General features: G+C 46.6%; 1 protein-coding gene across 1 annotated transcript in view; it reads right to left on the bottom strand.

Annotated features, from left to right (window-relative positions):
- The window catches only part of LOC141108785 (endoplasmic reticulum membrane adapter protein XK-like), a 30,948-nt gene continuing 18,070 nt past the window's right edge, over window positions 1–12,878 (bottom strand). Inside the window, exon 3 of the mRNA XM_073600715.1 lies at window positions 1–6,864. Coding sequence (XP_073456816.1) covers window positions 6,140–6,864 — 725 coding nt within the window. The 3' untranslated portion in view covers window positions 1–6,139. The remainder of the gene's footprint in view (window positions 6,865–12,878) is intronic.

Raw genomic sequence — 12,878 nt, 5'->3', positions numbered from 1 at the left:
TCTTTGCACAACTGTTTATTAAATGCAAATTTTCAAGAAAAAAATGTAATAAAACTTTAGTGCAAACATACAAACACACACAATATAATACTCATTTTTGTGGTAACATAGAAAAGATGAGGTTGCGTCAAGTAAATAGATAACAAAACATGCCCAATCTTAAAACTGCGTGCGCCCGTTAATATACAAAAACGACAGTACCTAAAAATCTCCATAGCCCACGCTTTAAAAGCCTTTACAGCTCATCAGAGTTAGCGTTAACCAGGGGATCCTGTGCTAGAATTATGGCTTTCACTCTGACGTTTGTGGCGATTTGTTACAAATGTGGTGCGACCGTGGTTTACAATTGTGTGCGCACCCTGGGCTGCTTTTGCGCATGTGTGCGGGGCAACAGGAGTTACGGCAATTATTTTTTGATACTTTTTAAAATAAATTTTAGTTCTTTAAACTTTTTTCTTTTATTTATTTTTACTTGATTGCTATCACAAGGGGTTAATAAAACCCCATGTGATAGCATGTGACAGGCACTCTTTTTTAAGACAGTAGGGGTCTAGTACAGGGGTCTCCAAACTTTCTAAACAAAGGGCCAGTTTACTGTCCTTTAGACTTAAGGAGGGCCATACTGTGGCCACTGGTAGTAGAAAAGTTCCCGTCAGTGGGGAAAAAACAATGCCCCATCCTTGGTGTTAATAAGAGGAATTGTGCCCCTTCATTGATGTCTTTGGGAGTAATTGTGACCCCTAATTGCTCCCCATTGTTGGGTGTCATTGGGAGAAATTGTGCCCCATCATTGGTGTCATTGGGCCCCATTGCTGGTATCAGTGGGAGGAATTTTGTTCCACCATTGGTGTGATTGAGTCCCATTGCTGATGCCAATGGGAGAAATTGTGCTCCCTTATTGGTGTCATTGGGAGGAATTGCGCCCCATCATTGGTGTTAGTGGGAGGAATTGTGCCCCATCACTGATGGTGGGAGGAGTTGCGCCCCTTTATTGATGTCTTTGGGAGCAATTGTGCCCCATCATTTGTGTCATTGGGCCCCATTGATGGGTGTCATTGGGAGAAATTGTGGACCATCATTGGTGTCATTGGGCCCCATTGTTGGTGTCAGTGGGAGGAATAGTGCCTCGTCATTGGGAGGAATTGTGCCCCACCATTGGCATCATTATGTCCCAATGCTGGTGTCATTGGGAGAAATTGTGCCCACTCATTGGCGTCATTGTGAGGAATTGTGCCCCATTATTGGTATCAGTGGATGAACTAGTGCCTCAAGGGCCTCATAACTCGGGGGCCGCAGTTTGGAGACCACTGTTCTAGTAGACCCCAATGTCTCCCCTGCCCTTCCAACCAAGCACAGATCTGCTCGGTTAGATGTGTCCCTTGGCTGTACCAGTCAGGAAATGGTGGATCTAAAAACCATAAGTGAGAAAATTGTTGTTGCTTCTGGTTTCTTTGTTTACATGTGAGATCGAAGCATGTATGTGCCTCGCCCTCACACCACTCGCCATCCTAAAACCGGCGGTTGTGGTCCTGGCCTCCCGGTAAGAGCAAGAGAACCCAGGAACCATGCAGGGAGGTTGAGGGCACCGCCAGCGGGGAGGTGGGAGCCAGCGGGGGGGGGGGTATTGTGCCTCCCAGTCTGTAAAAGTGATTGGGACGCAATGTGCGGGGATGGGGACAATTGTGGGTGCTCACTCAGGTTGAACTGGATGGACTTGTGTCTTTATTCAACCTTACTAACTATGTAACTTTCAAGCTCTGAGCCGGCGGTTGCAGTAGCAGCCATCAGCTTGTGATTAACAGTTCAGGCTTCGGACGTACGCGTTACGTCCAAAGAGCTGAGATTGTTAAGCATCGCTGAGTGCTGCCAGCTTTCTTTTCTTGGGTTCTAGGGTCATTTTGTTACAATTCTCTGATTGTACGTTTTATCATCATCTCTCATACCAAGGAAATTACGTAATTCAATAATAACATTACATTTGTTTTCCTTCCCCATCAGATGATGTTCGTAAGGCTCAAATGACAAAGAGGAACAAATGACAACTAAACAAAGAACACAGGGTGGCAAATACTGAGGTCACAGCATTGCATTTCAGATCATTTTCAACCAAAACAATTATTATTAACAAAGCTAAAATCTTACGTTCTCCTCATTTCGCCTGCTTGTGTGTCAGGCTCCAGCTAGAAATGAAGGCATATTACCAATTTAAGTAAAATTTTCACAACAGCATTCCAACAGCATATCCAAATAGAACAATTGCAACACGCTTCTATTTTTAAATATAAAAAAAAAAACAACATGTATTTAAAAGCTGAACTCCAGACACATGAAAAAAAAAATACCCAAATTAGCGCAGTTAGGTAATTATTAAAAAATGCTTTAAAAGGATAATTCCATGTTTTGCAAAAAATAAAAGCAATCATATTGCAAAAATGTGCATTTTTTTTTTTTTGCATTAGAACCTGAAAAGCATTGCATCAGCGATCAGTGGATGATGGGTGCGATGCTCTGGTTCCTGCAGACGCTTCCCCCAGGGCCTTGTCTGGGACCTTCAGCTACGGAGCTGGAAGAAGTATCAGTGGACTAAAAGTACTATGACGTCACCGCACTTGTGCTCCACTGACAGCGATAAGTCCTGGTGGCAGATGGGACTGGTAGTCTTTTCATTCACAACTATCCTGTGAATGAATGATGCGGCTGTGTGGGCGGAGCCACGCCGATCTAAAATTTGACAGGATGCTGTGGGAAGAAGCCCCCCTATTCTTTTAAAGGAAGGGGCAGTTTGGTGTTGCGGGGCTGTGCATGCTGACCTTGGTTCGTGTTACACCCTAAGGCAGCCATTCTTTTTTTACCCCAATGGAAACCCTGTAATAGATTTCTGGTCTCAGGGAACCCCTACGTATAGTCCATTAAATAGAACCCCTAAGATTAGTCCATTGGTGGTCATTGGGAAAACATTGGTGATGGCGATTGGGAAAATGCCCCATTCATTGGTGATGGTGATTGGAAAAATGTCCACTACATTGGTGATGGTCTGTGGGAAAATGCCCCATTCATTGGTGATGGCCATTGGCAAAACGCCCCCTACATTTGTGAAGGCCATTGGAAAAATGCCCTAATCATTGGTGATGGTCATTGGGAAAATGCCCCATTCACTGGTGATGGTGTTACACCCTAAGGCAGCCATTTGTTTTTACCCCAATGGAAACCTTGTAATAGATTTCCAGTCTCAGGGAACCCCTACATTTAGTCCATTAAATAGAACCCCTAAGATTAGTCCATTGGTGGTCATTGGGAAAACATTGGTGAAAGCCATTGGGAAAATGCCCCATAATTGGCGATGGTCATCGAAAAAATGCCCCTTACATTGGTGATGGTCATTGGGAAAATACTCCTTACACTGATGATGGCCATTGGGAAAATGCCCCATTCATTGGTGATGGTCATTTGGAAAACAACCATTAAATTGGTGATGGTCATTGGGAAAATGCCCCTTACATTGGTGGTGGTCAGTGGGAATAATGCCCCTCCTACAGTGGAGGTCAGAATGCCACCCTTAGAGTAATGCTATTGGCTCTGCCAAGTGATGATTGAACTAAAACTATGCAGGCACCAGTGGCGGCATGGATAAAGGGGGGTGGCGCCCCTAATGGAGTGGCCGCCACTGGCAGGCACCATGACATGGGAGGTCAGTTAGCCACAGCCCAAGGAACCCCTACCACTTTCTGAGGAACCCTAGGGTTCCACAAATCCTGGTTAAGAATGGCTGCCCTAATGTATTGTTCACCACCACGGAGGTGCATGTTTCTCCGCACTGCATTAAGGACAGCCCATTAAATTTCAACGCCCTATGTATGCATAACACTAAAAAAAGTTGTCTGCACCATTTTACAAATCGAGCCAACTCATAGTATTGCGTCAGCGTACATTTTGGCGCCTGCGAACGCATGTGCGTTGGCAGGATGCGTGGGCCTGCCATTAAGAATTAATGAAATGCAAGGGGGTAGCGTGGTTTTTTGTGCGACGCGGGAGAACACGCGCTTTTATGCACTAGTGTGAAGTAAGCATACGTATGGGTGCAACATGAGACACGGTCAAAAAAGTAGAGTTATCTTTGAATTTAATTTTTAAATGCAACAACTACTTGTAATCCCTGTACAGAAGCACTGGGAAAGGGAGGGGTAAGACTAGGAGCCAATCAAGGGTGCTGCATGCAAATGTGCCGAAAAGGAACATACCGATAGGAGGAGAGGGCAAAGTGCTCAGAGAGCTGACCTCTACAGTCTGCTGCTGCTCCTTCACTGTATACTCAGCAGGCTGGGGGTAGAGAAATGGCACCACAGGATTCTGTCTACAGCAGAGTCCCTCAAGCTCCGGGCCAAGGACTGGTACGGGTCTGTGGCCTGTTAGGAACCGAGCTGCACAGCAGGAGGCTTGATCTGTTCACATTTTTTTTTTGTACAAACTTTGACATGTACAAAATGTACACTTCATTCCTGGTATTGCACAGCGGCTCGATGCGCTGCCCTCTCCTGCTGTACATGCGATAAAATGCAGCATGCACCATTGGCTACATTGCAGTGTAAATGGAACACAAGCAATTGTGTGAATTGGCCTTTATGGCCGCTCACATTACCATCTGAGCTTGGCCTCCTGTCAGATCAGTGACGGTATTAGATCCTCATAGGAGCGCACACCCTACTGTAAACTTGCACGCTCCTTATGAGAATCTAATGCCCGATGATCTGAGGTGGAGCTGAGGCGGTGATACTAGTGCTGGGGAGCGGCTACAAATGCAGATATTTAGCACAAAGACTTCTATAAAAACCCTATGGAGGCGAAGCGGTGATACTAGTGCTGGGGAGCGGCTACAAATGCAGATCTTTAGCACAGAGACTTCTATGAAAACCCTATAGAGCGGAAGCAGTGATGCTAGTGCTGGGGAGCGGCTACAAATGCAGATCTTTAGCACAGAGACTTCTATGAAAACCCTATGGAGCCAAAGCGAAGATGCTAGTGCTGGGGAGCGGCTACAAATGCAGATCTTTAGCACAGAGATTTCTATAAAAATCCTATGGAGGCAAAGCGAAGATGCTAGTGCTGGGGAGCGACTACAAATGCAGATCTTTAGCACAAAGACTTCTATGAAAACCCCATAGAGCCAAAGCGGTGGGGCTAGTGCTGGGGAGAGGCTACAAATGCAGATCTTTAGCACAGAGACTTCTATGAAAGCCCTATGGATCCAAAGCGGTGATGCTAGTGCTGGGGAGTGGCTACAAAGGCAGATCTTTAGCACAGAGGCTTCTATGAAAACCCTATGGAGCCAAAGCGGTGGGGCTAGTGCTGTGGGAGCGGCTACAAATGCAGATCTTTAGCACAAAGACTTTTATGAAAACCCTATGGAGCCGAAGCAGTGATGCTAGTGCTGGGGAGCGGCTACAAATGCAGATCTTCAGCACAGAGACTTCTATGAAAGCCCTATGGAACCAAAGCGGTGATGCTAGTTCTGGGGAGTGGCTGTAAATGCAGATCTTTAGCACAGAGACTTCTATGAAAGCCCTATGGAACCAAAGCGGTGATGCTAGTTCTGGGGAGTGGCTATAAATGCAGATCTTTAGCACAGAGACTTCTATAAAAACCCCATCAGTGAGTGGCAAGTGACTGCATCTGGTGGCAGGCCATATCAACTCCCCTAACTCATCCATGGAAAAATTTTCTTCCACAAAACCGGTCCCTGGGACTAGTTGCGGGCCGCTGGTCTACAGTCTAGAACAGGGAAAAATGTGTGCTTTGCATCAGGGCTGTGTAAATCTCCGGACTGGATGGACAGAAATGCACATCCTTTGCCAGGTAAATCGAACCCCCTTATTTATACGTCGTCTACGTATCTAGCTCGTCAGCCTGGAGTTCAGCTTTATAAGCACATAAAAACTGTGAACAACGTTGAGGTCTTTGCTTGCAACAGTAGCACAAATGACAGCTGAATGTGCTCTTTGCACAGCTGCTCTGCAGTGATAAGACTTGGCATAGGCACTTGTTCCTGAGTGAATCATTTATCACATTACAGCGTGTGAAAAGATAACCGGCACAACTTTGCTACAGTTAATTCCTGCTCAAGCTGAACCAAACGGAACCTTTATCATACAATGCTCTCTCTTCCCACCCCTTGCCTCTGCAAAGGCTTTGTTCTTTTGCAACAAGCACAAGATAACAAGTCCGACACGTTATGGCTGAACAGCGAACGGCATGGGTGAAAGTACTGGTAGAAAAAGAGCATGAAAAAAATTGCAGCGGCATATCCCACCAACAGCTGCACGACGAGGAGCGGGGAGCAAAAATACTCAAAGCCGTCTTCCTTGTAAAAATACCAAAGTAAAATCAGAGCTGCGTTCTCTAGTAATCTGAAAGCGTAGTGGAGGCAGAGTCTTCCCCAATTCTGGGATTGATCAATGAGGTCTCTTTCGGCTAAGTTGAGTTGAACGGCTGACCAACAAAACATATTGATGGCGGAGTACAATAACGTCACTGTACCCAAGACGATCATGGTACCTATCCGGCTGAAGTTTTTCTCCACATTCTCTGGGATGCTGTACCCGTTTCTCCAAAAGTTGACCCACGGCAATAGGAAGAGGGCCACCAGATTCACCACGACCACAATGGCCACCCAAGCTTTCAGCGCTGCGCAAAAGAGCACCAAGACTGTAACGCGGGTGGCGATTTCCAATGCCCTCCACAGAACGATGCAGACGAAGGCTGGCACGCTCAACTGCACTTTGTAGTCATCGTATTTGATCTGGATGGCCAAGATGTTAAGAACCAAAGCGCCATAGGTGGTGGAGGCTAGAGACATCGCCATGAGGAAAGCTGCAAAGACAAAAGAATACAGTATTTAACAACACGTAACAAAGTTTATGATGTTAAAATGTGATAATACAATACATTATATGGTCAAAAATATGTTGATGCCTCATAATTATCTCTACTTTACAGCCAAAACCATGAGGACCTTCTAAATTAGCCACTTGGGGGTTCCTTGAGCAATTAGGAAGTTCTGCCTCTGTGATAAATTTCCACTGACACCAATTATTCTTTTTTTAGCTCTCTGTAAGGGGGGGGGGGGGGGGGTAATCTTTCCAATGACCATGTAAGCAGCATTTAGAGCTTCTAAATCAGCCCTTTTCAACCAGGGTTCCTAAAGACATTACTAGGGGTTCCTGGAGCAACGGGCAACTTCTGCCTCTCAGATTTGTTACCACTGACACCAATGATTTGTTTTACTATCTGTAAGGGGGGGAAATCTTTCCAATGACCTTGTAAGAAGCATTTGGACCTTCTAAATGAGCCCTTTTCAACCAGGGTTCCTCTATACATTGCTAGGGGTTCCTTGATAAATGAGCAACCTCTGCCTCAGATACGTTTCCAGTGACACCAATGAACTTTTTAGCTAATTGTAAGGGGGGGAATCCTTCCCAATGACCACCAATGTAAGGAACATTCATCTCAGTGACCACCAATGTAAGGAACATTCTTCCCACTGATCACCAATGTAAGGAGCATTCTTCCCACTGATCACCAATGTAAGGATCATTCTTCTCACTGATCACCAATGTAAGGAACATTCTTCCCACTGATCACCAATGTAAGGAACATTCTTCTCACTGATCACCAATGTAAGGGACATTCTTCTCACTGATCACCAATGTAAGGATCATTCTTCTCACTGATCACCAATGTAAGGAACATTCTTCTCACTGATCACCAATGTAAGGAACATTCTTCCCACTGATCACCAATGTAGGGAACATTCTTCCCACTGATCACCAATGTAGGGAACATTCTTCCCACTGATCACCAATGTAAGGAACATTCTTCTCACTGATCACCAATGTAAGGAACATTCTTCCCACTGATCACCAATGTAAGGAACATTCTTCTCACTGATCACCAATGTAAGGAACATTCTTCTCACTGATCACCAATGTAAGGAACATTCTTCTCACTGATCACCAATGTAAGGAACATTCTTCTCACTGATCACCAATGTAAGGAACATTCTTCCCACTGATCACCAATGTAAGGAACATTCTTCTCACTGATCACCAATGTAAGGAACATTCTTCTCACTGATCACCAATGTAAGGAACATTCTTCCCACTGATCACCAATGTAAGGAACATTCTTCTCACTGATCACCAATGTAAGGAACATTCTTCTCACTGATCACCAATGTAAGGAATATTCTTCCCACTGACCACCAATGTAAGGAACATTCTTCCCACTGACCACCAATGTAAGGAACATTCTTCTCACTGATCACCAATGTAAGGGACATTCTTCCCACTGACCACCAATGTAAGGAACATTCTTCTCACTGATCACCAATGTAAGGAACATTCTTCTCACTGATCACCAATGTAAGGGACATTTTTAGCACTGACCACCAATGTATTTAAATAAAAAATAGCTAAGGGGGTACCATATCCATATAAAGACTGTTTAAAAGATATAGGACATTTGGGGAGGACCCTTACCAGAAAAGGAACACTACATAATTTTACGAAATTCAGTTTATTACAAATATATTACAAAAATAGATTCTAAAAATTAGTACAAAATAAAAAAAAAGGAAATTGGAGCTCTCATTGATATAACCATATAATGTATATAACATATTAGATCCCTATTACTGCTTGGTCAAAGGGTTCAACCTTATTTCCCTTACTGTAAGCAGAGGGATTCTGTGTAGTAGAGAAAGGAGGTCAAACGTTCCAAAAACGGAACTTAAGTTTCAGCACATCCAACTCTTCAAACCATGTGTTTATTGAGATGCTGATTAAGAAGATCTGGCTCGCTCCCAAAGGTGTTCCAGGTCAGGGCTCTGTGCGCGACACTTAAGTTCCTCCACACCAGACTCATCAAGCCACATCTTTATGGAGCTGCCTTTGTGCAGAGGAGCACAATCATGCTGGAAAGGGTCTTCCCCAAACTTGTATCAAAATACCGGGAGAGCACAATTGCCTAAAATGTCTTTGTATGCTGCAGCATTACCAGTACCCTCCACTGGAAACACCTGAGCTCAATCATTTAGAGCAGCCTTTCTCAACCTATTAACATGGAGGGACCCTTGAAATACCCTTTCAGGCTCAGGGAACCTATGCTAATAGTTACTATGTCTCCAGCTTACTGCACGTAAGTGTGATGGTCACTGAGATGAATGTTCCTTACATTGGTGGTCAGTGGGAAGAATGTTCCTTACATTGGTGATCAGTGGGAAGAATGTTCCTTACATTGGTGATCAGTGAGAAGAATGCTCCCTACATTGGTGATCAGTGAGAAGAATGTTCCCTACATTGGTGGTCAGTGGGAAGAATGCTCTTTACATTGGTGATCAGTGGGAAGAATGTTCCTTACATTGGTGATCAGTGAGAAGACTGTATTGACTACGCTGTCGTCCGGCCGCCTCGACTACGCTGTCGTCCGGCCGCCTCGACTACGCTGTCGTCCGGCCGCCTCGACTACGCTGTCGTCCGGCCGCCTCGACTACAATGTGGTTCAAGCGCCTCGACTACACTGTGGTCGAAACCGCCTCTCCCAGGCTGTGGTCCAGCCGCCTCCCCCAGGCTGTGGTCCAGCCGCCTCCCCCAGGCGGTGGTCCAGCCGCCTCTCCCAGGCGGTGGTCCAGCCGCCTCCCCCAGGCTGTGGTCCAGCCGCCTCCCCCAGGCTGTGGTCCAGCCGCCTCCCCCAGGCTGTGGTCCAGCCGCCTCCCCCAGGCTGTGGTCCAGCCGCCTCCCCCAGGCTGTGGTCCAGCCGCCTCCCCCAGGCTGTGGTCCAGCCGCCTCCCCCAGGCGGTGGTCCAGCCGCCTCCCCCAGGCGGTGGTCCAGCCGCCTCCCCCAGGCGGTGGTCCAGCCGCCTCCCCCAGGCGGTGGTCCAGCCGCCTCCCCCAGGCTGTGGTCCAACGGCCTCCCCCAGGCTGTGGTCCAACGGCCTCCCCCAGGCTGTGGTCCAACGGCCTCCCCCAGGCTGTGGTCCAACGGCCTCCCCCAGGCGGTGGTCCAGCCGCCTCTCCCAGGCTGTGGTCCAGCCGCCTCCCCCAGGCTGTGGTCCAGCCGCCTCCCCCAGGCTGTGGTCCAGCCGCCTCCCCCAGGCGGTGGTCCAACGGCCTCCCCCAGGCGGTGGTCCAACGGCCTCCCCCAGGCGGTGGTCCAACGGCCTCCCCCAGGCGGTGGTCCAACGACCTCCCCCAGGCGGTGGTCCAACGGCCTCCCCCAGGCTGTGGTCCAACGGTCTCCCCCAGGCTGTGGTCCAACTGTCTCCCCCAGGCTGTGGTCCAACTGTCTCCCCCAGGCTGTGGTCCAACGGCCTCCCCCAGGCTGTGGTCCAACGGCCTCCCCCAGGCTGTGGTCCAACGGCCTCCCCTATGATATGGTCCAACCACCTCACCTATGCTATAATCAAACCAACACCAGATACTTTTGGATTCTGTTACAAGTTAAAAACTGATACAACATATACAGATCCTTAGAAGGAAGTCATATTATAGACACAGGGCTGCCTTGGCACTGTCACATGACAGGTAGTGCATTACAACATCTCATGAGGAATTTAAGGCAACAGATCAGCCTTTAATAAGATTACTTTATATTGCCTACATGTTACATTTTTGAGTTTAGCGTTAAATAACTTTCCAGGAGAAAATGCTGATTCAGCCTCCTGAACGCCATTACCAAAAAGATGAAGCCTCCGGCCACGTGACCTTTGCTGAAGGGAACAATCAGCTTCAGTTTTGATTACGCTGTTAGCAAATCTCAGTGGCTGCTCAGCTAAAAATGGACAAAATGCTGTTTGTAATTCTGCAAAAAAATAAATAAATAAAGGAATAAAAAAGCCAGAGTTTAAAAGAAGCTTGTATTTGGGTTATAGAATGGAAGGAATTCACACGGAGGCCCTGGGATCTGATAGCAGGGAAAATAAACTGCTGAGCTACTGAGGATGGAGCGATTAGCTGGAAATTGAAGGTTACAAGTTAAATCCATGCACTGATGCCCCTCCCACCCCCACCCCACGTCTATCCACAGCGCCGGATCCTTATCATGTCCTTACTATTTAGACAGCTCTCCTTCCACTCATTCTTGGGTAAGGCTGGCCATAGACCGAGCAAATTTCTTTTCCTGCAACCACGGGTTGACGATAGCGAGAAAGCCGCTGGCGAAGCATCAAAATTTTGCTATAGGGCCCCATGAATGTCCGGTATTCATCTTTTCTGTAAAAGTGAATTAAGACTAATTGCTTCCCAGGCCATTGTAAAATGACATTTGGGTGGGAACCTTTTGTTCTGGGAACACAGCATATGACGTCCTCACGAGAACAGGCCGCGTGATCTATCCGGTGGACACAGCGAATGACTGATCACTGCGCCGCCCCGCTGCCAGTACCATGTAATCGCCGTGGCCAATCACAGCAAATTACATGACAGTTGTAAACAATGGATGGCTTCCTTTCATGTCATTCATTGAGTATAATTGTGTTGCTATCTCTGATTGGTCACAGTGATCACATGGTACAGACAAGGTTAATCACAGCCCATCTGTATTTTGTGATTAAGCTGTGGCCAATCACAGGAAATCACATGAGAGTTGTAAACAACGGATGGTTTCCTTTCATGCCATTGTGTACAATTGTGTTGCTAGCTCTGATTGGTCACAGTGATCAAATGGTACAGACAGGGCCAGTCACAGCCCACCTGTTCCATGTGATCAGCTGTGGCCAATCACATGACAGTTGTAATCAATGGATGGCTTCCTTTCATGCCATCCATTGTGTACGATTGTGTTGCTAGCTCTGATTGGCCACAGTGATCACATGGTACAGACAGGGCCAATCACAACCCATTTGTATTATGTGATTAAGCTGTGGCCAATCACAGCAAATCACACGACAGTTGTAAACAATGGATGGCTTCCTTTCATGCCATTGTGTACAATTGTGTTGCTAGCTCTGATTGATCACAGTGATCAAATGGTACAGACAGGGCCAGTCACAGCCCACCTGTTCCATGTGATCAGCTGTGGCCAATCACATGACAGGTGTAAACAATGGATGGCTTCCTTTCATGCCATCTATTGTGTACAATTGTGTTGCTAGCTCCGATTGGTCAAAGTGATCACATGGTACAGACAGGGCCAATCCTAGCCCATCTGTATCATGTGATCAGGGCCAATCATAGCCCATCTGTATCATGTGATTAGCTGTGGCCAATCACTGCAAATTCCATGACAGTTGTAAACAATGAATGGCTTCCTTCCATGCTATTCTTTGTGTACAATTGTGTTGCTAGCTCTGATTGGTCACATGGGCTGTGATTGGCCCCGTCTGTACCATCTGATCACTGTGACCAATCACAGCTAGCAACACAATTGTACACAATGGCATAAAAGGAAGCCATCCATTGTTTACAACTCTCATGTGATTTGCTGTGATTGGCCACAGCTTAATCACATGATACAGATGGGCTGCGATTGGCCCTGTCTGTACCATCTGTATCATGTGATTAAGCTGTGGCCAATCACAGCAAATCACAAGACAGTTGCTTCCTTTCATGCCATTGTGTACAATTGTGTTGCTAGCTGTGATTGGTCACAGTGATCAAATGGTACAGACAGGGCCAATCACAGCCCACCTGTACCATGTGATCAATCACATGACAGTTGTAAACAATGGATGGCTTTCTTTCATGCCATCTATCGTGTACAATTGTGTTGCTAGCTCTGATTGGTTACAGTGATCACATGGTACAGACAGGGCCCAACTGTCATGTGATACTGTGGCCAATCACAGTAAGACGCACAGAATGTAAAATTCAGTAAAAATGAATGCTTAT

The sequence above is a fragment of the Aquarana catesbeiana genome, linkage group LG09, assembly GCF_042186555.1.
Source record: "Aquarana catesbeiana isolate 2022-GZ linkage group LG09, ASM4218655v1, whole genome shotgun sequence".
NCBI classification, from domain to species: domain Eukaryota; kingdom Metazoa; phylum Chordata; class Amphibia; order Anura; family Ranidae; genus Aquarana; species Aquarana catesbeiana.
Note: the sequence above shows the minus strand (reverse complement) of the source record. Positions and strands in the feature narration are given on the sequence as shown.